The 26,932-nt window shown below is 44.9% G+C and overlaps 1 protein-coding gene across 4 annotated transcripts in view; it reads left to right on the top strand.

Moving 5' to 3' along the window:
• Positions 1-4,538: 4,538 nt before the first annotated feature.
• LOC144668204 (MAM domain-containing protein 2-like) overlaps positions 4,539-26,932 on the top strand; it is a 115,279-nt gene continuing 92,885 nt past the window's right edge. The window contains exons 1-3 of one of the 4 annotated variants that reach the window (XR_013573458.1): positions 4,539-4,747; positions 4,977-5,093; positions 25,863-26,116. Coding sequence is in view for 3 of the 4 variants with exons in the window: in XM_078529960.1 (XP_078386086.1) it covers positions 4,752-4,872; positions 4,977-5,093; positions 25,863-26,116 (492 nt within the window). In the remaining variant the exon portion in view is untranslated. The other 3 variants (XM_078529977.1, XM_078529970.1, XM_078529960.1) reach the window with 3 other exon arrangements.

The following is a 26,932-nucleotide window of genomic DNA, read 5'->3' as shown; positions in this document are numbered from 1 at the left end:
CAACAGAGTGGCATGCGAGTCAGAGGAGTGTGTCCGCCTGCTCTCTGATGAAGTGGTGCCCACATGTGCGTGTATGGAGGTCTCCATGGGAAGGATGGCGGACGTCATAGAGACTCTGGCCCAGCAGAACATGGTGATGCACGCAGACCTGCACTCCATCGCGGTAGCCATGGGTGAGTTCCTGCAGTGGCAATGTTGTATTTTAGCTTCATTTACAGGCTTTGCGAATGCTGCCCCTACATCCCCCACCCTCCCCCCACCCCCCCATCCCCCAAGCAGTTCAGCTGCACATAGCCAGACCAGGAGGGATAAGTGTGTGTGTGTCTGTGTGTGTGTGTGTGTGTGTGTCTGTGTGTGTGTATCTGTGTGTCTGTGTGTGTGTGTCTGTGTGTGTGTGTGTGTCTGTGTGTGTGTGTCTGTGTGTCTGTGTGTGTGTGTCTGTGTGTGTGTGTCTGTGTGTGTGTGTGTCTGTGTGTGTGTGTATCTGTGTGTCTGTGTGTGTGTGTCTGTGTGTGTGTGTATCTGTGTGTCTGTGTGTGTGTGTCTGTGTGTCTGTGTGTGTGTGTGTCTGTCTGTGTGTGTGTGTGTGTGTCTGTGTGTGTGTGTGTGTGTGTGTCTGTGTGTGTGTGTGTGTGTGTGTCTGTGTGTGTGTGTGTGTCTGTGTGTGTGTGTGTCTGTGTGTGTGTGTGTGTGTGTGTCTGTGTGTGCGTGTGTGTCTGTGTGTGTGTGTGTGTGTGTGTGTCTGTGTGTCTGTGTGTGTGTGTGTCTGTGTGTGTGTCTGTGTGTGTGTGTGTGTCTCTGTGTGTGTGTGTGTGTGTCTGTGTGTGTGTGTGTGTATGCCTGTGTGTCTGTGTGTGTGTGGGACAGGGCCTTTCGGGGCCTCATGCAAGTACTCTCCCTCACACATGCGGAGCCTTCATCCATCACAATCATCTCACTGTCCTGAGCATTTTCGATGCTGCCTGTTTGGGTTCACTTTCAGTTCTCCATCTGAGCCGACCTGCATCTCCGCCCACCCACTGACTGCACTCCCATGCAGCACCTGTGCCTGTCCAACACGAGGCTCCGCTCACTTTCCATTTGTGCAAAACAGTCGTAGTAAAGTTTGTAATAAGCTCTCCCATCCTTTCCCCTCCCCCAGTCACCCATGTCCTTTCCCCCATCACAATCCACCCCCTGGGCATCACCTTTGGCCTCCCCACCATTACCCTACAGCCTGAAACATTCTCCTTCATGAATGTCCAGGTGAACGTGTACATTCTCTGCCTTCCTGAAAACCCCAACCTCCTTCTCCCACCCCCCAAGTCCGTGTTTACCTCCGTGTCCCCACCAACCACCCTCACTGCCCCTTCTTCACCCTACCAACTCGCTCTGCCCCCGTTACTCTAACCATCCCCTCCTACCATGCCCACCCTGCCTTCGCTCCCCACGAGGCAGTCATTGACTACACAGACTCCTCCCTTGCACGTTCACCAGGACATTCCACCACCCCCCACAACACCTTCTGCCACCCCCAATGCCTTCCTCCCCTTTACTCCTTCCTCCACCCTTACTCCCTCCTCCCACCTGGACGTCTCCCCCCCTCCAAACTCCCTCCTTTACACCTTCCTCCCCTCTGACACCTACCTCCCCACTTGAACCATTCTCCCTACTTCTCCCCAACATCCTCCTTCCCCCTCCCAACCTCACCCTTCCTGACACCTTTGTCCTCCCCCCCAAACCTCACCCTCCTCCCGGGACACCTTCCTCTCCCTTTCACACCTAGGCCTTCTTTCCACCCCCCCCGCCCCACCTACCCCTTCGCTGATCATCCGGACCGGCCCATAGTGAATCCCGTGAAGTTCTGAAACCTCAGTGAAGTTGAAGCTGCTGCGTGAAGACCACCCACCTCCTGAGAGCTGCTTCGCGGTGGAGTCATGTGCATGAGGATCCACCCAGCATGCGATGCACGTGTTCCTCCAGGGTCCGGTAGCTGTAGGGCTCCAGCATCTTCCTCTTCTCGGATATCCACAATCTGAGCAAGGCCCTAAAGGAAAGTCTGGACTTCTGCACATCACGCTTGTCCAGACATGCTCTGGGCCGGTGTAACGGTAACTCAACCCGTGGGGGGTTTGGGGGGGTGTGGTGGGGTTGCGATTCCGGTCAGACCTTACTTTGCATCCCATTAGCGGGATGCAAATTGGGTTCAGCCGCCTCCAGCTGGATTCGCGTTCTGCCATGGCGGACACCATCGGATGATCCCACGGTGATTTCAGGCCGGCGTGAAACCAATTCCTGACCCTCCTGCCGAATTCTCCTCCCTGCCTGCCTTGGCGCTCGCCGCAAATGGGAGCGGATGATTCCGCCCATCGTCTCGCCTCTGGCTCTTTATTCAATTAAATTAAGTCAGTGCCCTCTAGTTACCGACCCTCCAGCCATTGGAAACAAGTTCTTATTCATTCTATCAAAACCATTCATGATTTTTAACACCTCAATTGAATCTCTTCTGCTGCTTCTCTGGTTAAAGGAGAACCATCCTCGTTTCTCCAGCCTTTCCACATAGCAGATTTCTTTCACCCCTGGTATCATCTTAGTAAACCTCCTTTGCAATTACTCCAAGGTCTTGACATAATTCCTAAGTGTGGTGTCCAGAATTGGCCACAGCTTGGGCCAAACTGGTGTTTTATAGAGTTTTGCATACCTTCCTAGCTTTTGTACTCAATGCCTCTATTTATAAAGCTAGGGATCCCATAAGCTTTTTAACAGCCTTCTCAACTTGCTCCGCCACCACTAAAGATTTGTGTAAATGTACCCCCGGTGTCTGTTTCAGCATCCCATTTAAAATCATACCATTTAGTTTACATTACCTCTCCTCATTCCTCAAACCAAAATGAATCACTTCACACTTCTCTGCGTTAAATTTCATCTGTCATGCATCTGCCTATTTCACCAGCCTGTCTTTGTCCTCCTGATCCTTGTCACTGTTTACTGCATTCCCAGTTTTTTTGTCAACAGCAAACTTTGAATTTATGCCCTATCTACCCAAGTCCAGGGTATCAATATATGTCAAAGAGAGCAGTGGCCCTAATACTCCGGTCCAGTCTGAGAAACAACCATTCACCACTCCCCTCAGTTTTCTGCCCCTTGGCTAATTTTGTATCCACACAGACACTGTCCTTTAGTCCCAAGGGTTTCAATTTTGCTAACACACCTATTATGTGGCACTTTACCAAATGCCTTTTGAAAGGCATCTTTCACAACATCAACTGCCCCATCCTCATCAACTCTCCCCATTACTTCTTCAAAGCATTCAATCAAGTCGGTCCAACAAAATCCAAACAAAACTGGCTTTCATTTATTAACTCAACTTTTTCCAAGTGACGATTAGTTCCGTCCAGATTAATGAGCCCAATTTTACCCCCTTCAAATCCCACCCACCTGCACAGGGTTAAAATTAGGCCCCGATGTCTTCTAGAAGTTTCCCCACTGCTGGTATTGTTCTGACTGACCTGAGATTGTTGGGTTTAACCCTCTGCCACTTTTTTGAACAGGGCTGTAACAGTTACAATCCTCCACCCCCATATCGAAGCTCATGGCTGGAGCCTTCGCAATTCTCTCAGCAACCAAGGAGGCATCTCATTCAGTCCAGGTGACTTTTCTACTTTGATACTGCCAACCTTCCATGTATTATCTATTTTTATCCTATCCAATGGCTCTACTATCTCCTCCTTTATTGTGGTATTGACAGCATTGACATGCAATAAAATTTCTTCAGTACCTTGCCGTACCTTGTCTCGCAATAATCTCTTGTAAGTATCGAACAGCTGAAGGCATGCATCTTTCACTTTACCACAGTGCAGTTGTTCATGACTGATCATGAACTCAACTCCTGACACAATGACCCATCTTAATGTGAACTGCATCACTGGATAGCAATTAATTTGCCAAGCTAACAGCCGCAATTAGAAAATGAACTCGACAGAACCTGACCTCCTCTAACCAGCAAAATATTGGCAGCATTGTGCAATTGCTGATAAGTGTTTTCTCAGTGTTTAATAAATGAGGCTTTGTCATTTTATTTCAGTGAAGATTCTTGAGGAAGGAGAAACCGCTTTAGAAATCAACATTAGCAGGAACAGTCCATACTTTGACTCTTCCCCTCTACCACCATCCAGCCCCACCCCCACCCCCCCAAACACCCCCACACTTTCCCTCTCTCCTGACAATGACCAAACTGTCTAGTCTCTATAGGGAATGCACACAATCTCCTATCATGTACATAATAGTCAGCTGCAAAAATATGCCTGGTTGCAAATGATTAGCTACATGACAGTGGACTTCCCAAGAAGCGAGGGGGAGGGGGTTGTGATTAATGGGGGTATATCAAAGAGTTGTCACTTGGAGAATTTGCAGTAACAGCAGAAGAGTGCCATCATTCGCTCTGCCTACACTGTAAGGGGAAGGGGGCGGGGAGGGGGGAAATTTTGCATAGCACAGCAGCTTCTCCGGGTAGGTGTATCCCTGCCAATCTGGAACTCATTTACTTTTTTTTTGCACTCTCTCCGCCCCGTGAGATATCTCCACTGCTAAATCTGGCTGAAACAAAGCAGCGCCTCTCTCTCTCTCTGTTGCAGTCTTACTATCTGCAGAACCCCAAGCTGCTGGACTGCTGAGTGAGTGACACACCAGAGTTTACAGAGAGTTTGAATGATAACACTCTTCATTTTGGATCTAACCATGACGCCTCTTATACTCTTAATCCTGCACGGTAAATGTCCACTACAATATTTCTACATTTATATTTAGTCCATAAAGAGATACCATTTTGCACCTGTTTAAGAAAAAAAATTGCTTTTCCCAAAAAAAAAAGTTTATCACAGTCTGATCTGGACGGTAAGAGGTTTTTTTTAAAAAAAATAAGCAAACGTTTTGAATTTATTGCATTTTAACTTTTTTTTTTATCCCTTGTGTTTTATATATGTACATGGTCTGTGAAGTCGTACAGTTTGTAAATGCCGGGATCCTGGAGAGTAACGGTTCGTGCGATTTTGAGGATGACACTTGCGGCTACGAATCAGACCCCGGTAGTGATCGGTGGATTGTGAATTTACAAGGTAAAGTCAAACGCTAACCAAATTCTAGAGCAAACTCTGCAGCGAATGTTTCCCTGCGGCTAGAAAAGAGCATCGGAAATAAAGGGGTTAAAAAAAAATCGCTAGTAAGGATGCTCGAGAGTCCAGTGCTCTCCCCGAAACTCCTAAAACAGCCACAGTGAAAGTTCATTGAGAAGTTTGAAGTTAACTAAAAAGAAAACAAGCTTTGCATTTAATGTCGTTAACGTTTCACGTTCTGTGGACTTCCCAAAGCGCCCTCTGGCAGATACATTTTGCTGTTCTGTATATGGGAGAATTTGGAGTGAATTTGGAGTGGGCTGTGTTTGGGATGTCAAGTAGCTTCAGTAGTAAACTGTAACGCCAGCTGGTCTAGCCTGAGATTGAGACAGTGACAGGACAGATTTTTGTTTTAAACAGTGCTAAATTTTGCTGGCTTGTCATGTCCGGGAGATCTCTTTATGTATTTCACTTGGGTTTCTGGTATTTATAGATGTGAACAAGGGCTCACGCTTACAGCAATGAGCCAGTTACCGTGGTAAGTGCATTTTGTTCTGGAGCACTGATGGACTCCGAGGTAAGGGGGCAATTACGATCGCCAGTTTTACGGAAGGGAAGCATTTGGGTGGTGCATCAATGTGTGAAGTGGCAGTATAACTTGAGTCTCGGCTCCCAGTTTGATACCCAAGTGCCGAGACAGACAGACCTTGCAAAAGTTGCCACATACTTCACGTTACACCAGGTGCTGTACACCGCAAACCGCCCTCGAGTGTCTGCTGTACAGACACACTGAGCACTAGATGCATCTCACCTAAAAGAATAAAAATAAATCACATCAGCGCCGATAAAACAAATGTGGAATGTTGTGTTGGCCAGGATCCTAGAATGAGACAGCACAGAAGGAGGCCATTCAGCCCATTGTGCCTATGCTGACTCCCTGAAAGAGCTATCCCATTAGCCTCACTCTTCTACTCTTACCTCATAGTCCTGCAATTTTTTTTTGGTCCTTTTCAAGTATTTATCCAGTTCCCTTTTGAAAGTTACTAATGAATCTGCTTCCACTGCCCTTTCAGGCAGCGCATTCCAGGTCATAACTTGCTGCATTTAAAAAAAAGTACTCTGCTCCTCTTATGTCTGACCCTTTTACCAGTTACCTTAAATCTTTGCTCTCCTGATCCTCCTGTTGTCTCCTATTTATCCTATCAAAAGCCCAACATAACTTTGAACACCACTGTTAAATCTCCACTCAATCTTCTCTGCTCTAAGGAGCTCAGTTACTATTGAACCTTAAGCATCTGAAATAAAATGCAAATATTCAGATAACTTTCAAACTACCTGATCACAGGGTACTGTGACTTTTGAGAAACATTCCTGGAATATAGAGATAAAATTTCTAATAATTCTTTTGTTACATTTGGCAGTTTGTGCTTTTGAAAGTTGTGATAAGTGATGAATGAGCACCACATGTTAAGAGTTGAGAAGGCTTTGGAACATTGATGGACTGGACCATCTGTCCATGACTCTAATGAATCGGATGACATTCCAATTAGACAGCATAAGCAAATCAAAGACAGAGCAACTTGTTAGCATAATAAGTTCAAGATTGGAACTGAATGGTACATATTTCAGGAGAGAAAGTCGTGTGTGGTTATACCACCTTTCACAAGCCCTGGCCATTTCAAAGAGCTTTACAAACTAAGAAGTACTTGTTTGAAGTGTAGTCACTGTCGTAATGTAGGAAATTCAGCAACTGTTTTGTACATAGCAAGCTCCCATAATGAGCCTTCAGATAAATGAACAGATTTTTTTGGGGAGTTAGTTGAGGATTAAATAATGACCTGGCCACCAGGGAGAACTCCGAAGCTGTTCTTCGAAGAGTGGTCTTGGATTCTCTTTCACATTTCACCCTCCCCCACCCCGCCAATCAATTAGGGCTGCTGGGGCCTCGGATTCAATGTCTTACCCAAAAGATGGCACCTCTGACAGTGCAGTGCTCCCTCAGTACTGCACTGGGAGTGTCAGCCTGGATTGTGTGTTCAGATTTCTGGAGTGGGACTCCAACCCAACATGTTTTTGACACAGAGGCAAGTGTGTTTGAGCCACAGACTGGGGTCAGTCACTTCACATTTATACAACAAAATAAGGATCCTCATGACTAATGATATTTAATGATTAACCTAATTGGGCAACATGTGTAAAATGAATTGTTAACTTATTATAATATCTGCTTTGGGTTACACAAGCATGTCAGATGCTCCCAGTGTTAAAACGTTCTGTAAATAGCTGTAAATCCCTCCACAGAAGCTGGGGAGTATAAAAATTCAATTAATTAAATCAAATCTGGATCAAAATGCTAGTATCTGTAATAGTGACCATGAAATTACCAGGTTGTGATAAAACCGAACTGGTTCACTAATGTTGTTTAGAGAAGGAAATCTGCCATCCTTACCCGGTCTGGCCTGCATAAGCCTCCAGACTCACGCAATGTGGTTGACTCTTAACTGGCCGAGTAAGCCACTCAGTTGTATTCAAGAAGCTGGTTCACCACCAACTTCTCAAGGGAAAATAGGGATGGGTAATAAACACTGACCTTGCCAACTATGCCCACATCCCATGAATTAAAAGGAGGGCAGGGACAAAAGTGGTAAGGTTTATTTTGGATATGTAAAACATTACACTAGATAGAAACTCTGCATAGTAGGACAAATGAAAACTCAGCTTCACACTGGACTGGAGTTATACTGCAGGTCTTGCCAACCCCAAGTGGCATGAGATAATCTCCTCGAAAGGGGGTCTCAAACTCCTGCATGTGATGTCTGATCAGAATGTGACTCTGGAGCTGAGCTATTGCCAACACATCTGTTGTGCATCATTACAATAGGGGCAATTTAACTACAACCTTTGATCCAATTCTGAATTCATAGAGATGAGGATATTTTGGTTTGAATAGGCTCATGGTAGCAGAGAGAGGACATGCAGCGTCCCGAACCATCATTCATTTAGATCATGGTTGATCTATATCGTAACCCCACCTACCCGCCCTGGGCCTTGTAACCCTTAAAACGTTTACTGAAACAAAATCTATCAATCTTACTTTTGAAATTTTCTATTGACTCCCAGCCTCAACAGCTTTTTCGGGGAGAGAGTTCCAGATTTCCACTCCCCTTTGTGTGAAGAAGTGCTCCCTGAACAGCCTGGCTCGAATTTTTAAGGTTCAGTCTCCTTTGTCCTGGACTTTCTCACCAGAGGGAGTAGTTTCTCTCTACCTACTCTATTGGATTCTTCAAACATCTAAGTTTATGGGGAGGTGGTGGTGTAGTGGTTTTGTCACTGGGCTATTATCCTAGAGACCCAAGGTAATGCTCTGGGGATCTGGGTTCAAATCCCACCACAGCAGGCAATGAAATTTGAATTCAATAAAAGTCTGGAATTAAAAGTCTGATGGTGACCTCTAAACCATTGCCGATTGTCAGGGAAAACCCCATCTGGTTCACTAATGTCCTTCAGGGAAGGAAATCTGCTATCCTTACCTGATTTGGCCTAGCAATGTGGTTGACTATTAAATGCCCTCTGCACAAGGGCAGTTAGGGATGGGTAATAAATGCTGGCCTAGCCAGTGGTGCCCACATCCCATGAATGAAGAAAATGTAAATTAGACACCCCCTTTTCCCACACTGAAGGAAATACTAGTCTGTGCAGCTGTGCCCATAATTTAACCCTCTATCGTTCTGGTGAATCCATGTTGTACTCCCGCCAAGATCAATATATCCTCCCTGAATTGCCGAGCCAGGGCTGAACGCAATGCTCAAAATGGGCTCCACTCAGAGCTCTGTGCAGCTGTAACACAACTTCCACCCTTTTTATATTCCAGCCCAGTTAAACCCCTGAATCTAACCAATTAATGCCCGCCCAGCGTGTCACGCACCCAGAAACGCTGAGCGCTCCCTTTGCGGGTGCGGGGTGGGGCGGGGGGTAGGCTGAGCTGGGGCCTGCGCATACGCGCGAAAGAGCACAGAAATCTCCCTGAGGCACTCAAAATGAAACAATGAAAAAAAAGGGAAAAACAAGTATTCAGACATGTCCCCTCATGTGACACTGTCACATGAGCTGGGACATGTTTATGAATTTTGATTTAAAAATCTTATTTCATTAATAAATCCTTCATGAAACCTCATCCCGCCCGTGGATGAGGTTTCATGATAAATGCGAAGGCCGCCTGGGTTCTTCGCCTGCCCGACAGCCTGAAGGTTGGACGGGCAGCCCTGACAATCACCTTAATCAGTTTATTAATGACCTTAACAGGCCTTTGACAGTTCGGCGGGTGCTCAGCTGACTCCGGTGTGCGCCCGCTGACCAAAAGATCAGAATGACGCGCGGTAGCATTGGGACGCATGCCCAACGTCACCGTGCATCATCTTACACATTGGCAAGCGGACGCACACCGAACAGAAGATTCTGACCCAAGTGTTCATTCTTCATGTGAGAACATCAGTAGGCTGCTTGACCACAGAAGCCTTCACAGGCAAGTCCAATCACTGCTCCTCAAGTGGCTGGACATCAGATTTTGTCCTGTGAAGGAAGTATCTTGGGGCATTTTACTACGTTAATGGTGCTACATAAATGCAAGTTGTTGTTGTTGACAGCTATTCACTATCTTAACCAGTTGAGGCATCAAAATAGCAATTTTTTAATAATGAAATAACTTGACTAGTATTTGATGTACATTCTGATACTCAATCTTGCATTAACTTATTTGATTTTCCTCCCAATATAAAGTTAATACTTCCTTTCCTGGCAAGGTGTTTGGATAATATAGTTGCTCAGTATGATGACAGTCTCTGCTGTGACAATGACCTGTTTCTGTACAGCTATGTGTAGAAATAATGAAGGTGCTGTACTTGCATGCCTATTTTCTATGACACTCAATAATGGAAAAAAGGAATGCTGATTGGTTGGCAAGTTGACTCTGATTGGCTGAGTATTCTCTTGCACTATAAATTATTGTGATAGTTTGAAATTTGGAACTTTTGCTTTTGTCCAGCTGACTCAGAGGGAGAAGGTGACCTGGTGGTAATGCTGCTGGACTAGCAATCCAGAGGCCCAGTCTAATGCTCTGTGGATACAGGTTCATAATTCCACTGGAGCACCATTACATCAGTAATGGTGACCATGAAACTATCATCGATTGTTGCAAATTCCCATCTGGTTCGCTAATATCCTTTAGGGAAGGAAATCTGCTATCCTTACCTGTTCTGGCCTACATGTGACTCCAGACCCACAGCAATGTCATTGACTCTTAACTGCCCTCTGAAATGGCCTCGCAAGCCACTCAGTTCAAGGGCAATTAGGGATGGGCAACAAATGTTGGCCTTGCCAGTAATGCCCTCATCCCATTGAAGAATAAAAGGATGGAAAGCCTCAGCAACATGTCTCTTTTTTCGGCAATATTCAAGTTCCAAATGACCATTTGTTCATGATTCTTCATTTTGTCTGGTAAAAGTTGAGTGAGATTTAACAACAAACGTTTGGCTATCAAAATGCAAATTGCTATCAGTGTTGGCATGAGGCAATGAGTTCAGCTAGTTGCAGGACTAGAGGGAACAAGCGAGGGAAACAAAACAGAGTAAATTGCTCCATAGAGAGCTAGCAAGGATGGGGTGGACGAAATGGCCTCCTGTACCATGATGAGTCTACATCAAGGCCATTATTGTGTCCTTACACATACAAAGCCAAAGTTTCATGGTTTAGTAGACTGAGAAGGTGAAGTAAGGAAAATGAATTGTTCTGTTGAAGTAACATGGTCCAGTGCCTGGACGTTTGCAGTTACTGTTCCAGTAAGTCATTCAGTCTGTTTTTGCCTTTCACTGGCTTGAGTCTCTACCAGTGGTTGTCAATTCAGCTGTGCTAATGGGGAACTCCCTAGCCGCAGATCCATAAAGCCTATCAAACCTTTTTTTAATGATGCTGCGTTACCCGTTATTGTGGCAGAAGTACCACAAACCTATAATTTCCAGCAGGGAAACAGGCCAACTGGTCTAAGTGGGTGCTTAAGCTCCACATGAGCCTCCTCACCACCCCCTCTTCATCTCAGCCTATCAGTCTACTCTTCTATTCCTTTCTCCCTCATGTACTTACTGAACTTCCCCTTAAATGTATCTATGCTGCTCAACTCAACTCCTAATCATGGTAGCAAGTTCCACATTCTCACCCTTCCCTGGATCAAGAGGGATTCAGTTAATGACTATTCCATCATTACTTTTTTATTCTGTTCTGGGATGTGAGTGTCGCTGACAAGGCCAGCATTTATTGCCCATCCCTAGTTGCCCTCCAGAAGCTGAGCTTCCTTCTTGAAAACAACTAAGTGGCTTGCTAGGCCATTTCAGAGGCAGTTAAGGATCAACCACATTTCACAAGTAGGCTGGACCAGCTAAGGTAGCAGATTTCCTTCCCTAAAGGGCATTGGTGAACCAGGTGGGTTTTTATGACAATCCTGTGGTTTCATGGGCACCATTACTGACAACGATGTGTTACAGTTCACTCAGGAATTTTACATGCATGTTGTAGCCTGGAGCTATGGATAGTGATGGAGAGGCTCCAACGTTATTCCCATCACATGCCTGACCTGGAGTCTCCCTGGCTCTTAGCGCCTGCCATTGGTGTGAGTCGGAAAGATTTGCGGGTTGATATTCAACTTGTTTGGCTGCGTTATGAACACACCTTCCTGGCCACCAAGTCCTGGAGTGGGACTCAAACCCAGAGCTTCTGGCTCAGAGGCAGGGACACTACCCACTGCACCACAAGACCTCCTGCCAAAACTGACACCAGCGTTTAATTCTGCATTTATTTAATTATCTGAATTTAAATTCTCCAGTTACCTCATGGTGGGATTTAACCTAATGACTTCAGATAATTAGTCAGGCTGCTGGGTTATAAACCTGGAAACATAGCCACTATGCTACCATATCGCTGCTCTCCTGAGCAGCCTCCCACCTGTCATCCTCTGTAAACTTGAGCTCATAGAATTGTACAGACCACAAGGAGGCCATTTGGCCCATTGAGTGTGGCTGGCTGTTTCGAAGAGCAATTCACTTAGCCCCACTCCCCACCTTCTTTTCCCATATCCCTGCAATTTTTTCCTCTTTCAAGTATTTATCCAATGGTTTTTGAAGATCACTGTACAATCTGTTTCCACCACCCTTTCAGGCATCATGCAGGAGGTTTCTGTTGAGGCAGAATTTCCCTCCCGGAATTAGAGGCACTGAGATTAGTCTACCTATACCATCCAACATCCAACCAACCAGAGGTCTTTTTTCGGAAAGGTAATTGTGGTTCTGGGGTACCTTTGCCCTCAGTTTGACATATAAAACTCTGTGTCTCGCACCAAGAACCATTTACCCATCACCTCTGTGCCCGCTTCCAGTCTGACAACACCTTGATTTTAGAAATTCCCATCCTTGTGTTCAAATTCCTCCATGGCCTTACCCCTCCCTACCTCCACATTCTCCTCCAGCTCTTCAACCCCCCCTGGAGGATCTCTGTGCTCCCCCAATTCTGGCCTGTTGAGCAGCTCCGATTTTAGTCGCACCAACATCGGTGGCTGTGCACCAAATGAGTGTTTAAATGGAGTAGAAACACAAAGGGATCTAGGGTAAAGATTCACAAATCATTAAAGATAGCAACAAAGGTTAGCAAAGCCATAAAAATGCACTGGGGTCCATTTCTAGAGGAAGAGAATTCAAAAGCAGAGAAGTATGGTTAATCTTGTATAGAATCTTGGTTGGTCCAAACTTAGAGCACTGTGTGTACAATTCTAGTTTCCATATTACAACAAGGCTTTAATGGCACTGGAGAAGATGCAAAAAAGAGTTTACTAGGATGATTCCAGAACTCAGAAGTTTTAACTCTGAAGGAAGACCGGAGCCCTCTTCTCCAGAGAAAAGAGAATACTTAAAGATGACTTGATTGAGGTCTTTAACATTATGGAAGTGTTCAATAGGGTAGATGTGGAGAAAATGATTCCACTTATGGGGGAGACCAAATCTAAGGGGCTATAAATATAAATCTCATAGGGAATTCAGAAGAAACGTCTTTAGTTAGTTAGGAGAACGTAGAACTGACTGTCACAGGGAGTGGTTGATGTGAACAGTATAGATGCTTTTAAGGGAAATCTAGGTAAGCAAACGCAGGATACAGAATGGGAATATTCTGATGGGATGAGATAAAGTAGAGATGGGATGAAGCTTGTGTGGAGTATGGACCAGATGGGCTGAATGGCCTGTTTCTGTGCTATAATTGTATATGTTTTTAGAGGTATAGGAGCATGATGGCTATGTTACTGGACTAGTAATGCAGGATCCCAGACTAATGATTGAGAAACACGAGTTAAATCCCGTGGGGCTTGGGGAGTTTAAATTCATTTAATTAAATACATTTGGAATCAAAAAACAGTATTAGTAATGGTGACCATGAAACTACTGAATTGTCACAAACACTAACAGAATCACAGAATTGTTACAGTGCAGAAGGAGGCCAATCAGCCCGTCGTGCCTGTACTAGCTCTCTGAATGAGCAATTAACTTAGTGCCATTCTCCTGTCTTCTCCCCATAACCCTGCGCATTCTTCCTTTTTCAAATAACAAATAACCCATCTGGTTCACTAATGTCCTTTAGGGAAGGGTAATCTGCCATCCTTACCTGGTTTGGCCTACATGTGACTCCAGACCCACAGCAACGTTGCTGACTCTTAACTGGCCTCTGAAATGGCCTCGCAAGCCACTCAGTTCAAGGGCAATTAGGAATGGGCAATAAATGCTGGTCTTGTCGGTGATGCCCACATCCCATGAAAGGAAAATTTTTTTAAAAGTTTTAATTTTAGTTGCGTGGTAAAGAGAAAAACACTGTTTGGCTATTGGGTGAGATTCAATCAGAGAAGATATATGGACATGCTAAAGTGAGAATAACTTTGGGCAGTGCTGCACTTAACTGTAACATGGATTTCACTTTTCTTAAAAGGCATATCTTGTTTTAATTAGAAGCGTAAGTTTAGAAATACATTAGCTTCAGTTAGGAATTAAATAAAATCCTGGATTGGAAGGGAAGGCTGAGCCAAGTTGGTGGGGGTGGGGGGTGCGGTTTGCTGTTAGAGTAACAGCTGCTCCACAATATTGGCATTGATTCTTTTCCTTTAACATTGCACAGGATCCACTGGTGTTTTTCTTCCAGTCTCTGCTGAGCAGCAGCAAGCTAAAACAAAACATACCGTCCGTCACACAACTGATCTCTTTCCAAGAATGTAGAAGCAGCAGAGTGAATACATTGAAAAAATACACAGTAAGGCAGACAGACTGAGCCAGTGTCCTGAGGGAGGCACTTTCCAACCCGAATTTTAACCTGCTCTCCTCCTTGGGAATGGGTCAGTCACTTGTTTCACACCCTTTGCCTATTTGCATTTGGATTTCGGAAGGGGTGACACTGTGCAGCTGACATGCACTCAAGAAGCTCGACATCCAGGACAAAGCAGCCCGCTTGATAAGCACCCCATTCATCACCTTCAACATTCACTCCCTCCACCACCGATGCAGTGGCGGCAGTGTGTACCATCTACAAGATGCACTGGAGCAACTCGCCAAAGCTCCTTTGACAGTTCGTTCAAAACCCACGACCACTACCACCTAGAAGGACAAGGGCAGCAAAAACATGGGAACACCACCACCTACAAGTTCCCCTCCAAGTCACTCACCATCCTGACTTGGAAATATATCACTGTTCCTCCACTGTTGCTGGGTCAAAATCCTGGAACTCCCTCCCTAACAGCACTGTGGGTGTACCTACACCACAGGGACTGCAGTGGTTCAAGAAGGCAGCTCACCACCAATCTCCTGAGGGCCATTCATGATGGGCAATAAGCGCTGGCCTTGCCAACGATGCCCACGTCCCGAGAATGAATAAATTTTAAAAGGAACCACCCAGTTCACATCAGTGGAAAAGGTTAAAAACCAGGGAGACTAGTCAATGTCCTTAACTAATGTCCTTGTGTCCCTAGTTGCCACCAGCTCTGCCTGACTCCTCTCCCGTGTGGTGATAAATGTTTGGGTAGGTGCAGCTGTGACAATACTCACGGTGGACTTTTTAATTTTTGTTTATTGACAGCTACCAAGCAGGAGTTAAATCGGCAGTCCATTTCACACCTTGCCCAAACTGTCACTTCCAGAGTGTGAGCACTCACTTTCAGGAGAAGAGCCACGTCATCTTTTCTTAGTAACTGGGGAGTTGGAAAGACCTTGCATTTATATAGTGCCTATCCCCCACCTCAGGACACCCCAAAACATTTTACAGCCGAATGAAGGAATTTTCTGAAGTGTAATTACTGTTGTAATTTAGGGAACGTGGCTGCCAATGTGCACAATCTCCCACAGACATCAATGTGATTATAACTGGACCATAATTACTTTTCAGTGATGCTGTTTGAGGGATAAATATTGCCTAGGACAATGGGGTGGACTCCACTGCCCTACTGCAAAATAACATCTGTGGGATCTTTTACATCCACCCCTGAGAGGGCAGGCAAGACCTTGTTTTAACATTTTACCTGAAACACAGCACCTCCAACAGTGCAGCACCCCCTCGGTGCTGCACTGGGAGTATCAACCTAAATGCTGTGCTCAAGTCACCAGAGTGGGAGATGAACCCACAGCCTATAGGATGGAAAGACAAGTATGCTGCTCACTGAGCCAGTGACGGACCATAAAGGCTGGCCTGGTCTGCTTTGCTCAGACACAGAGCAATTTAAAACACGGCATTACATGACAACATGGCGAACTTGTCCTCAGGAAATGTGGTGTTTCGCAGCTGTTTCAAGTGTAGAACTGTTAACTTCACTTCAGGATGAGCCACTTAGCACTTCAGCGTTCACTGACTGTTGGATGTCGACCAGTCTTACTGTCAAATCCACTTATTCTACTTAATGCTGTTCTGCTGTTGCAAATATATTTTTGTGTTGTAGTATATTTTGCAATCCCTTAGGATATACAGATATTAAAAGTCATGAAAAATCAGGGGTGCACTTAAAAGGGTGCTCTGTGCTGGGTAACTCTTTTCCCTTAAACCCGGCGATCTGTTCTAAGGTTCAGTTGCGTAGTATCATAGCCATTTCGATAGTAAGAAACCTCATGATAGATTACCGGAAGCACTCAATCCATTTTTCTTGACCTACTTAAGCTGTTGTTGAAATTCCTTTGTTTTATGCTGTTGCTATGTCTTAGGACTAAAAGTTAGCATTCCTGCTAACATTTTCACATGTAAGTCAGAAAATCATTATATAAGGCTAAAACTTGCGTTTATACCACACCTTTCACAGCCTCATTTCTATTGGACCATAGAAGCTTAGAACGCAGAGGGAAGCCACTGGACCTGTTTTGGCTCTTTGAACTACAGTCCCACTCCCCTACTCTTTTCCCATAATCCTGCTAATTCCTGGGACGTGAAGAGCTATCCTATAAGGAGACATTAAGTAGGCAAAGCCCATATTCCCTAGAGTTCAGAAGAATGACAGGTGACCTGATTGAAACAATTAAATTCCTAAGCGGTTTTACAGGGTAGATGCAGGGAGGATGTTTTCCCTGGTGGCAGAGTCTAGAACTAGGGGGCACAGTCTCGGAGTATGGGCTGGACCATTTAAGACAGTGGTGAGGAGAAATTTCTTCTCCAAAAGGTTGGTGGATCTTTGAAACTCTTTACCCCAGAGAACTGTGGATGCCCAGTCGTTGAATCTTTGATGTTGGCTGTGCCTTCGAGAATGATGTCTACTCAGAGTCGCCATTTCTGCCATGGATCTTCATGTGGCTGAAGAGGCGGATTTTCGGCAGGACATTCCAAGAGGTAGTGGATCCGGAGTGCAGGATTCGCTTCCTTTTCTCTCCCTCTCTGCCACCGCTCTGCCTCATCATGAGGGTGTTGGGATTCAAAGCGTGATGCAACTTGATGGATGAGTTATCGCCATCCTGAACGATTGGTAGCAAGCTTCCCCCCAGCCATTAAGATCAATGCTGCCACATTTCAAGGAGAGCGTCAGACTGTCTTTGAAGTGTTTTCTTTGCCCTCCCCTGCATTGAGCATTGAGTTTCAGAGAGCTGAGTTGAGAGAACAGGACATGGTGGGGGAGTATATTCAAGACAGAGGTCAATAGATTTATGGGAACTAAGGGAATAAAGGGATATGGGGCTAATGTGGGAAGCTGAACTTGAGGTAGAAGATCAGCTTTGATTGTATTTAATGGCAGAGAAGGCTCGAAAGGCTGAATGGTCTACTGCAGCTCCTATTTCTTACATTCTTACGCAATTTTCTGCCCTTCAACTACTTAGCCAATTCTCCTTTTGAGAATTATTATCGAATCTGCTTCCACCACCCTTTTGGGCAGCGCATTCCAGATCACAACAATTCGATGTGTTTTTTCAAAGCAACACTCCTCATCTCCCCCACTGGCTCTTCAGTCAATTATCTTAACACTGTGTCCTCTGATCTCCAATCCTCATGCCAGTGGAAACAGTTTCTCCTTATTCACAGTATTAGAATCCTTCATGATTTTAAACGCCTCTTTTAAATCTTCCTATAACCTCCTCTACTCTGAGGAGAACAATCCCAGCATTTCCTGTCTCTCAACATATATAAAAATGAAAGTGAGTTGGCTCCTGTAACAGGCTGCTGATCTGCCAAGCCAGTCTGACACCAGGCGACAGAGTGAAAGTCTTTCCCATTGTCTTGAATGCCCCGGTAGGGAACATAGGAGCAGGAGGAGGCCATTTAGCCCCTTGAGCCTGTTCCGCCATTCATTTAAAACATGACTGAACTATATCTTAACTCCATCTACTCAACTTGGTTCCATAACCCTTATTACACCTTATTGAATGAAAACTCTTATCAATCTCAGTTTTGAAATTCTCAGTTGATCCCCCCAGCTCAATAGCTTTTTGAGGAAGGGAGTTCTGGATTTGCACTATCATTGGTGGGAAGAAGTGCTTCCTGACATCACCCCTTAACAGCCTAGTTCTAATGTTAAGGTTCTGCCCTTTTGTTCTGAACTCCCCCAACAAGAGAAATAGTTTCTCTCTATTTACCCTTAAATCATCTTAAACACCTCATTTCCTAATAGCACTGTGGGTGTGCCTACACCGCAGGGACTGCGGCGGTTCAAGAAGGCGGCTCACCACCGCCTTCTCAGGGCAATTAGGGATGGGCAATAAATGCTGGCCCAGCCAGCGACATCCACATCATGTAAATGAATTTTAAAAATTAGATCACCCCTTAATCTTCTATAATCAGGAGAATTGGCCAATTGGTCAATGTTAAAGAAAGACTTGCATTTCTATAGCGCCTTTCACAGCTTTGGGGCATCTCAAAGTGCTTTGCAGCCAGTTAAAAACCTTTTGAAGTATAGTCACTATTGGAATGTCGGAAACACAGCAGCCAATTTACACACACTAAGGTCCCACAAACAGCAATGTGATAATGACCAGATAGTCTGTTTTGGAGATGCTCACCCCAGTATACTGGGGAGAACTCCCCTGTTCCAATGCCATGAGAAGTCCCCCTAACAGGATGCACAAGGCCTCAGTTTAAAGTCTCATCTGAAGATTAAAAGCTCTGACACCTCCCCTTTGTAATCCATGGCTGAGTTGATAGGATCCTTGTCTCTGAATCAGGAGGTTGTGGGTTCAAGTCACCCTCCAGAGACTTGAGCACAAAATCCAGGCTGGCACACCAAGTTCAATACTGAGGGATTGCGGCACTGTTCAGAGGTGCTGCCCAGAAGACACATTAAACTGAGACCTGTCTGCCCTTTCAGGTGGATATGAATCATCCCACCGCACTACTTTGAAGAAGAGCAGGGAATTTCTCCCTCAGTGCCCAGGGCCAATATTTATCCCTCAACCAAAATTACTAAAACAGATTCTCTGGTCATTAGTATGTTGCAGCTTGTAGGAGCTTGCCGTGTGTAAATTGGCTGCTGTGTTTCCTACATTAAAACGGTGAATATTTGTTTTGGAAAGCACTTCACTGCCAGTAAAACACTTTGGGATGTCTTGAGGTTGTGAAAGGTATAGAAATGCAAATCTTTTTATTGCACTGAAGTGTCTAACTGGAGTACATGGCTCTGAAAACAACAGAAGAAACGAGCTGCCCTGTGTGTCACTCAGTGTGGAAGAGAAAGAAGCAGAAAACAATTTGGCGCTCATGGGCAAAAGGCCCCTCACGCCATAGGAGCACAGAAGGATGGCTTTCAAAGTCAAAATCCTGGGACTCCCTTCCACCTAGAAGGACAAGGGCAGCAGACACATGGGAGCACCAGCACCTGGAAGTTCCCCTCCAAGCCACTCACCATCCTGACTTGGAAATATATTGCCATTTCTTCACTGTCGCTGGGTCAAAATCCTGGAACTTCCTTCCTAACAGCACTGTGGATGTACCTACACCAGATGGACTGCAGCAGTTCAAGAAGGCAGCTCACCACCACCTTCAAATAGGTATGGGCTATAATTGCTAGCCTAGCCTGTGACATCCATGTCCCATGAACGAATTTTCACAAAAAAACCCTGGAACCTATTCCGCCATTCATTGTGATCATGGCTGTTCTGTATCTTAACTCTATCGATCTACCTTGGTTTTGTAATCTTTAATACCTCTGCCTAACAATAATCTATCTCAGTTTTGAAATTTTCAGAGAAGGAGGGGCTTAGGGAGAGAATTTCAGAGCTTAGGGCCCAGGCAGCTGAAGGCACAGCTGCCAATGGTGAGATGACGAGAATTGGGGGTGCGCAAGAGGCCAGAATTGGAGGAGCGCAGAGATCTCGGGAGGGTTGTAGGCTGGTTATATGGAGGTTACAGAGATGGAGAAGGGTGAGACCATAGCAAAATTTGCAAACAAGGATGAGAATTTTAACTTCAAGGTGTTGCCAGACCAAGAACCAACGCAGCTCACCAGGCACAGGGGTGAAGGGTGAACAGGATTTGTTGTGAGTTAGGGCATGGGCAGCAAATTTTTAGATATGTAATTTTACAGGGGGTGGAATATGGCAGGCCGGCCAGGAGAGCATTGGAATAGTTAAGTCTCGAGATAACAATAGCATGGTTGAGGGTTTCAGCAGCAGCTGAACTTTTTTGTTCATTTACAGGATGAACTGGGGCATCGCTGGCTGGGCCAGCATTTATTGCCCATCCCTAATTACCCTTGAGAAGGTGGTGGTGAGCTGCCTTCTTGAACCTCTGCAGTCCATGTGGTGTAGGTACACCCACAGTGCTGTTAGGGAGGGAGTTCCAGGATTTTGACCCAGCGACAGTGAAGGAACGGCGATATATTTCCAAGTCAGGATGGTGAGTGGCTTGGAGGGGAACTTCCAAGTGGCGGTGTTTCTATGTGTCTCCTGCTCTTATCCTTCTAGATGGTAGTGGTCGTGGGTTTGGAAGGTGCTGCCTAAGGAGCCTTGGTGAATTCCTGCAGTGCATCTTGTAGATGGTACACACTGCTGCCACTGTGCATCAGTGGTGGAGGGAGTGAATGTTTGCGGATGTGATGCCAATCAAGAGGGCTGCTTTTTCTGGGATAGTGCCAAGCTACTTGAGTGTTGTTGAGCTGCACTCGTCCAGGCAAATGGAGAGTATTCCATCACACTCCGGACTTAAGCGTCTGACCTGCTCTTGTAGCCATAGTATTTATATGGCTAGTCCAGTTCAGTTTCTGGTCAATGATAACCTCCAGGAAGTTGATAGTGTGGGATTCATCGATGGTAATGTCATTGAATGTCAAGGGGCGATGGTTAGATTCACCCTTGTTGCAAATGAGACAGGGACAGAGGTGGACAATGTTACAAAGGTGAGCATGGAGAGAAAATACCAATTAGAATGGAGAAGAGGAACTATATTACAGATACAATGTCACCTTAGTTCAGTATGTTAACTGAGCACTGTTGGTTTAACACACTGTGTTGATGTGAAGTAGTAATCTCCTAAGTGCTTGAGAGAGGATGAATTACAGTCTTTATTTTAATTGGCAATTGTGGCAAATTGGCCTCTGCTAATCAAAAAAGCACAGAAGAAAGATGCTCTGGGGAGGGGCAATGTTTGTCAAAAGGGAGTTGCATGTGTTGTAATATGGGTTCTTTAGATGTCTCAATGATGAGATCTTAAATACACAAATCTTAAACATGAACTGTTTATTGTTAACCTTTAACTATATACAGATCCAAGCTATGGTCATGCACAGAGCTGTTGTCCCCATGCAAGCTGGCTCCAGTGTGTTCTTTCTAGACTGTTCTCTCAGTCCATTACCATGTGACTCTATACATCGTACTGTGGATGGTGCTTTTCTCTAGTCTCACCTTAATCTCTCGCTCTGCTGAGTACCCTTACATTACAATGGCATGCAGGCACATCATACAACAGCATGTTGTGAGGATAAGATACTCTGTTAAAGAGATGAAAATTTCCTGCTGTTTCATTTTGATAATTGTAGAAGAGGCGTGTGTAGAATTAGAACCTGCCTCTTCAGCCCTCCAACACTCTGAGCTCCCTGCATTCTTTCAATTCCCCAATTTCTATTATCGGCCATACTTTCAGTTGCTGAGGCCCTAAGCTCTGAAATTCCCTTCCTAAACCTCACTGCCCCACACTCTCTCCTCCTTTAAGGCACTCCTTCAAACATTCCTCTTTGACCAAGCTTTTGGTCATCTGCTCCAATATCACCTTATGGGCAGGATTTTTTGTTGAGTGGGCGGGCGTGTGCCCGACCTGCTCGAGCGCAAAATGAATCATGATGATGTCAGGCGAGCATCCCGACATCATCGCGCACTCACGCAATGTTTCTGTCGGTGGGTGTCCATGGGAATCAGCAGCGCGCCCGCCGACAATTAAAAGGCCCTTTAAGGCCATTGACAATGTAATTGATTTAAATTTTTCGCTGCCGTCCAACCTTACGGTTAGCAGGCAGGCGAAAAGGCCAAGCAGCCTTTGCATTTTTTGTGAAACCTCATTCATGGGCGGGATGTGGTTTCAATCCGTCATTAAAAAAAAATTTCATCCTAATTTCTAACATGTCCCTGCTCATGTGGCAGAGTCTCATGAGGGGACATGTTTTTTATCATTTCAAAAATCTTCATTTTTAATTGTCCAATCTCTTCATCTCCCTGAGGCAGTGTGAACTCGTGGTCCGGCTCTGAACGAGGACAGCGGTTGGATTCCCGACCACTCCCACCCACCCCCGCCAAGCCCACCCAATATGGAAAAATCCTGACCTATATGTCTCGGTGTCTAACTGTGTCTGATGAAGCCCCTGTGAGATGATTTTGGGGCACTTTCCGACAATAAGGGCTTTGTATAAATGCAATTTATTGTCATATCTTCAGCGAGTCTCTGTTTGATCCCTATCCATGATGACTATTTGCCCTGGCTTCAAAACTTCTTTTTGACACTGAAACTTCCTTCCTTCTTTCCTTTCTTCCCTCCTGCCTTTATTTCTGTCTTTCCTTCCTCTCTCTCTCACATTGTGTCTCTCTCACTCTCTCTCTCTCTCTCTCTTTCTCTCTTACTCTCTCCCTCACTCTCTCACTCTCCCTCTCCCTCTTCCCTCTCACCCTTTCCCTCTCTCTCTCTCCCTCTCAATCTCTCCCTGGCCCTCTCTCTCTCTCCCTCACTCTCTCTCTCCCTCGCTCCCTCTCTCTCTGTCTCTCCCTCACTCTCTCTCTCTCTCTCAATCTCCCTCTTTCTCTCAATCTCTCTCTCACTCTCACTCTCCCTCACTCTCTCTCAATCTCTCTCTCTATCTCAATCTCTCTCTCTCTCTCACTCTCGCTCTCCCTCACCCTCTCTCAATCTCTCTCTCTCTATCTCAATCTCTCTCTCTCTCTCTCTCTCACTCTCTCTGTCTCTCAATCTCTTTCTCTCTCAATCTCTTGCCTTGGTTGCTCAATAAGGGAAACAGTAGTTGTGTCTAAACCAGAAACATCAATCGTTAGATATGGTTTAGTTTTTTTGCAGTCACTTAATCTCAATTGCTTTTACTGATAATATGAGGCTGAGAGTTGCTAACCTACATATCACTGATTTATGGACTGACTGATTATGTTTGTAGCCTTTATCCGCTCAATGCTCTGGTGAAAGTTTTCTGGATTGGCATTGTTAATTCTCACTATGTTAAACCGTGGCTCAGCTGTCAACACCCTGCCTTTTGTTTATGATTCTCAGCAATGCTTTCTGTGGTTGTGTCAGCCAGTATATTTTAAGAAATATTTTTGCAAAGTCTATTTTCAGATTTTAGAGGTAAGTGCTTTGTTAGATTGTGGAAGCACAGGGATATTGCTAGACACTTGTATTAACGGCTGATTGCCAGGAGCTCGAAAAATTACTGCTTTTTAAAATTCATTTTTGAGATGTGAGGCCAGCATTTATTTCCCATCGCTAATTGCCGTTGAGAAGATGATGCTGAGCTGCCTTCTTGAATACAACTGCTTGCGAGGCCATTTCAGAGGGCAGTTAGAAAGTCAACCACATTGCTGTGGGTCTGGAGTCACATGTAAGCCAGACCGGGTAAAGATGGCAGATTTCCTTCCCTAAAAGACATTAGTGAACCAGATGGGTTTTTAAAACAATCCATCAGTTTCCTAGTCATCGTTACTGAGACTAGCTTTTCATTCCAGACTGAAGTTGCATTTTACTCAATTGAATTTAAATTCCCCCAGTTGCCAAGGTGACATTTGAGCTCATTTCCCAGAGCATCAGCTCAAGCCTCAGGATTACTTGTCTGGTAACGTAATCACTATGTTACCATTCCTTATAAACATTGAGGTGCTCATGTGGAACTGGAAGTTAGAAATACTGAGCTATTATGCTCATTAGCGAATGGTCATTTCATACAGGAGTAAGTTCCAAGACAGAACAGCCGGAGCATCCAATTATATTGCAGTCGGATCAATTCTTTTGCATTACTGTTTCCATTATTAGGGATTCAACTGCCTCAGGTCATTCTCTCCCACTCCAGAGAGGGTGCTTCTTCCCATTGTCCGGGTCCACTGGGATAATAGGTAATCATAAATCCTGGAATTTTTGTCTGGCAATGCTCCTTGGGATGCTTAACCACATTAAAGGTGCTAGTTATTGTCATGATCTTGAGACCAGCACTGTCTGAAGCTAAGATTCATACCTATAAATTCACAATAGGAAAAGTAGATGGGGTGAATTTTGTGACCTTTATGATGAGGGAAGTTAGCTTTTGGAAATCATAGAATAATAGAATGGTACAGCACATAAGGAGGCCATTCAGCCCATCATACCTGTGCTGGCTCTATTGAAAGAATTGTCCCACTAGCCCCACTGTCCCCCGGCTCTTTCCCCATAGCCCTGCAAATTTTTCCCCTTCAAGTATTTATCCAATTCCCTTTTGCAAGTTATTATTAAATCTGCTACCACTGCCCTTCCAGGCAGTGTCTTCTAGATCACAACAACTCACTGCATAAAAAATGTCCCTCGTTTTCCCTCTGGTTCTTTTGCCAGTTACCCTAAATCTATGTCCTCTGGTTCCTGATTCTTCTGCCACTGGACAGTTTCTCCTTATTTACTCTCACAAAACTGTTCACGATTTTGAGCACTTCCGATAAATCTTCTTCTCCGCTATAAGGAGAACAATCCCAGCTTTTCCAGTCTCTCAACATTAACTGAAATCCTTCATCCCTGCTACCATTACAAGTAAATCTCCCCTGCACTCTCTGCAAGGCTTTGACATACTCCCTAAAGTGTGGTGCCCCACAATATTCCAGGCTGGGGTCTAACCTGTAATTTATAAAGATTTAGCAAAACTTTCTTGGTTTCTGCATAGCTCCATGGCTCTGTTCATAAATGTATATCGAAAGTCAAAAATCTAAACCACATAAAGGCTTCCATTCACCCTTTGAGTTCTATGGATTCAGTTATGCATTGATATAAAAGTAAACCGATAACACCCTAGTGTAACGTAACCCAAACCTCCACAGTCCTTCTAGATGGTAGTGGGTCGTGGGTTTGGAAGATGCTGTCTAAGGAGTCTTGGTTGGTTGTGGCGATGCATCTTGTAGATGGTACACACTGCAGCCACCGTGCAGCAATGATGGAGGGAGTGAGTGTTTAAGATAGCTGATGGGGTGAAGTGGGCTGTCACTTGCTGGAGGCACATGAAGCATGGGAACCAGAAGGCGGGATTTCCGCTGCGGGCACACTCCTCACTCCAGGCACAAATTGCGCCCAAAATTGCACCCATTTAGTGAACAGGTTTCCCTCGAGCTTCACTCCAAACTGTTTGCGTATCATCAAACGCAAAATCTGCCGTGAACCAGCTCATTCGGGCTGCATGATTGCTTAAAAAAAAAAGTAGCTTTGGAAAATAATCCTTGGCATATTTAAAAAGTGGCAACCCCGATGTAGTTTGATTAATACAATTGAAAATGGATTTGTCACAAAAAATGTAAGCATTTTAGATCAGTGCAATGAGGCCACCATCTGTGAGTAACACCATTTTAAATCATTGAAATTGGCTTTAAAAAATATACAGAAACATTGTGGATATGTTGAGGTACAGTAGTCATTTTCTTAATTGAAAAAAAAAACCTTCAAAACTTTTAATTAATGTCCCTGCTCCTGAAAGAAGGGGGCTGGGGTCTTTCTCTTGCCAACACTTAAATGAACATTCTAGTAAAATCTCCACATCTGTCGCTGCTCTGGAGTTTGATAATGACTTGTGTCCGCCTTGTTTTTCAGGCCGCTATATCTACATTGAAGGTTCTCATCACAGTGGAAAAGTGGGCCTCCTTACCAGCCCTGGACTCCATGCGCTGGGAGAAAGCTGCGTGAGGCTTGTATATCAGCTAACTGGTACAGATGCTGGAAGATTGAATATGTACTTTCGACCAGAAGGAAACAGCTTCGATTTTCTGCTCTGGTCTGCCAGCCAACCATCTGACAACTGGAAAATTGCTAGTATAGGCGTCAGCAACATAACAGATAATTCCAAGGTACTTACTGTTGTGCAAATAGCTTGCTCTTCTGCTCACTTAACTACTTTCAAAAAAAGAATCTAGAAAAATGTTGATATAAGCACTTGTTTGGGGTTTCTGCTTCAGGCCACCTCCTGATTTCCTCATCGATGTCTTTTTTACCCCTATAGCTGACTCCTCCAATTCATTGGAGGCGGTTCAAAGGAGGTTTACTAGGTTGATACCTGGAATGAGTGGGTTGTCTTATGGGGAAAGGTTAGACAGACTGGGCTTGTTTCCACTGGAGTTTAGAAGAATGAGGGGTGATTTGATTGAAGTATATAAGATCCTGAACGGCCTTGACAAGGTGGACATTGAAAGGACGTTTCCTCTTATGTGGGAGTCCAGAACTAGGGGCCACTGTTTTAAAAGTAGGTGTTGTCCTTTTAGGACAGAGATGAGGGAGAGAATTTTCTTCCCGATGGGGGTGCTGAGCGGGAGCAGGCGCGCAGCTGATCGCTGCCCACAATAGGCTGCGCGCCGCCATTTTACGTGGGTGGCCAATTAAGGCCCAGCGTAATCCACACCCAGAAGCGCTGAGCGCCCTGTGCGGGCGGGGGAGGAGGCTGAGGTGGTGCCTGTGCTCTTTCACGTATGCGCGCAGAAATCTCCCTGAGGTGCAGAGCTGCCTCAGGAAGATTAGTTTGATTATCAAAAATTTAAATAAAGGAAAAAAAAATGTTTTAAGACATGTCCCCTCATGTGACAGTATGACATGAGCTAGGACATGTCAATGAATTTTAATAAAAAAATTTATTTGATTTATAAACACTTCATGAAACCTCATCCTGCCCG

This window comes from Cetorhinus maximus, chromosome 2, assembly GCF_964194155.1.
Source record: "Cetorhinus maximus chromosome 2, sCetMax3.hap1.1, whole genome shotgun sequence".
In the NCBI taxonomy this organism is placed as follows: domain Eukaryota; kingdom Metazoa; phylum Chordata; class Chondrichthyes; order Lamniformes; family Cetorhinidae; genus Cetorhinus; species Cetorhinus maximus.
Note: the sequence above shows the minus strand (reverse complement) of the source record. Positions and strands in the feature narration are given on the sequence as shown.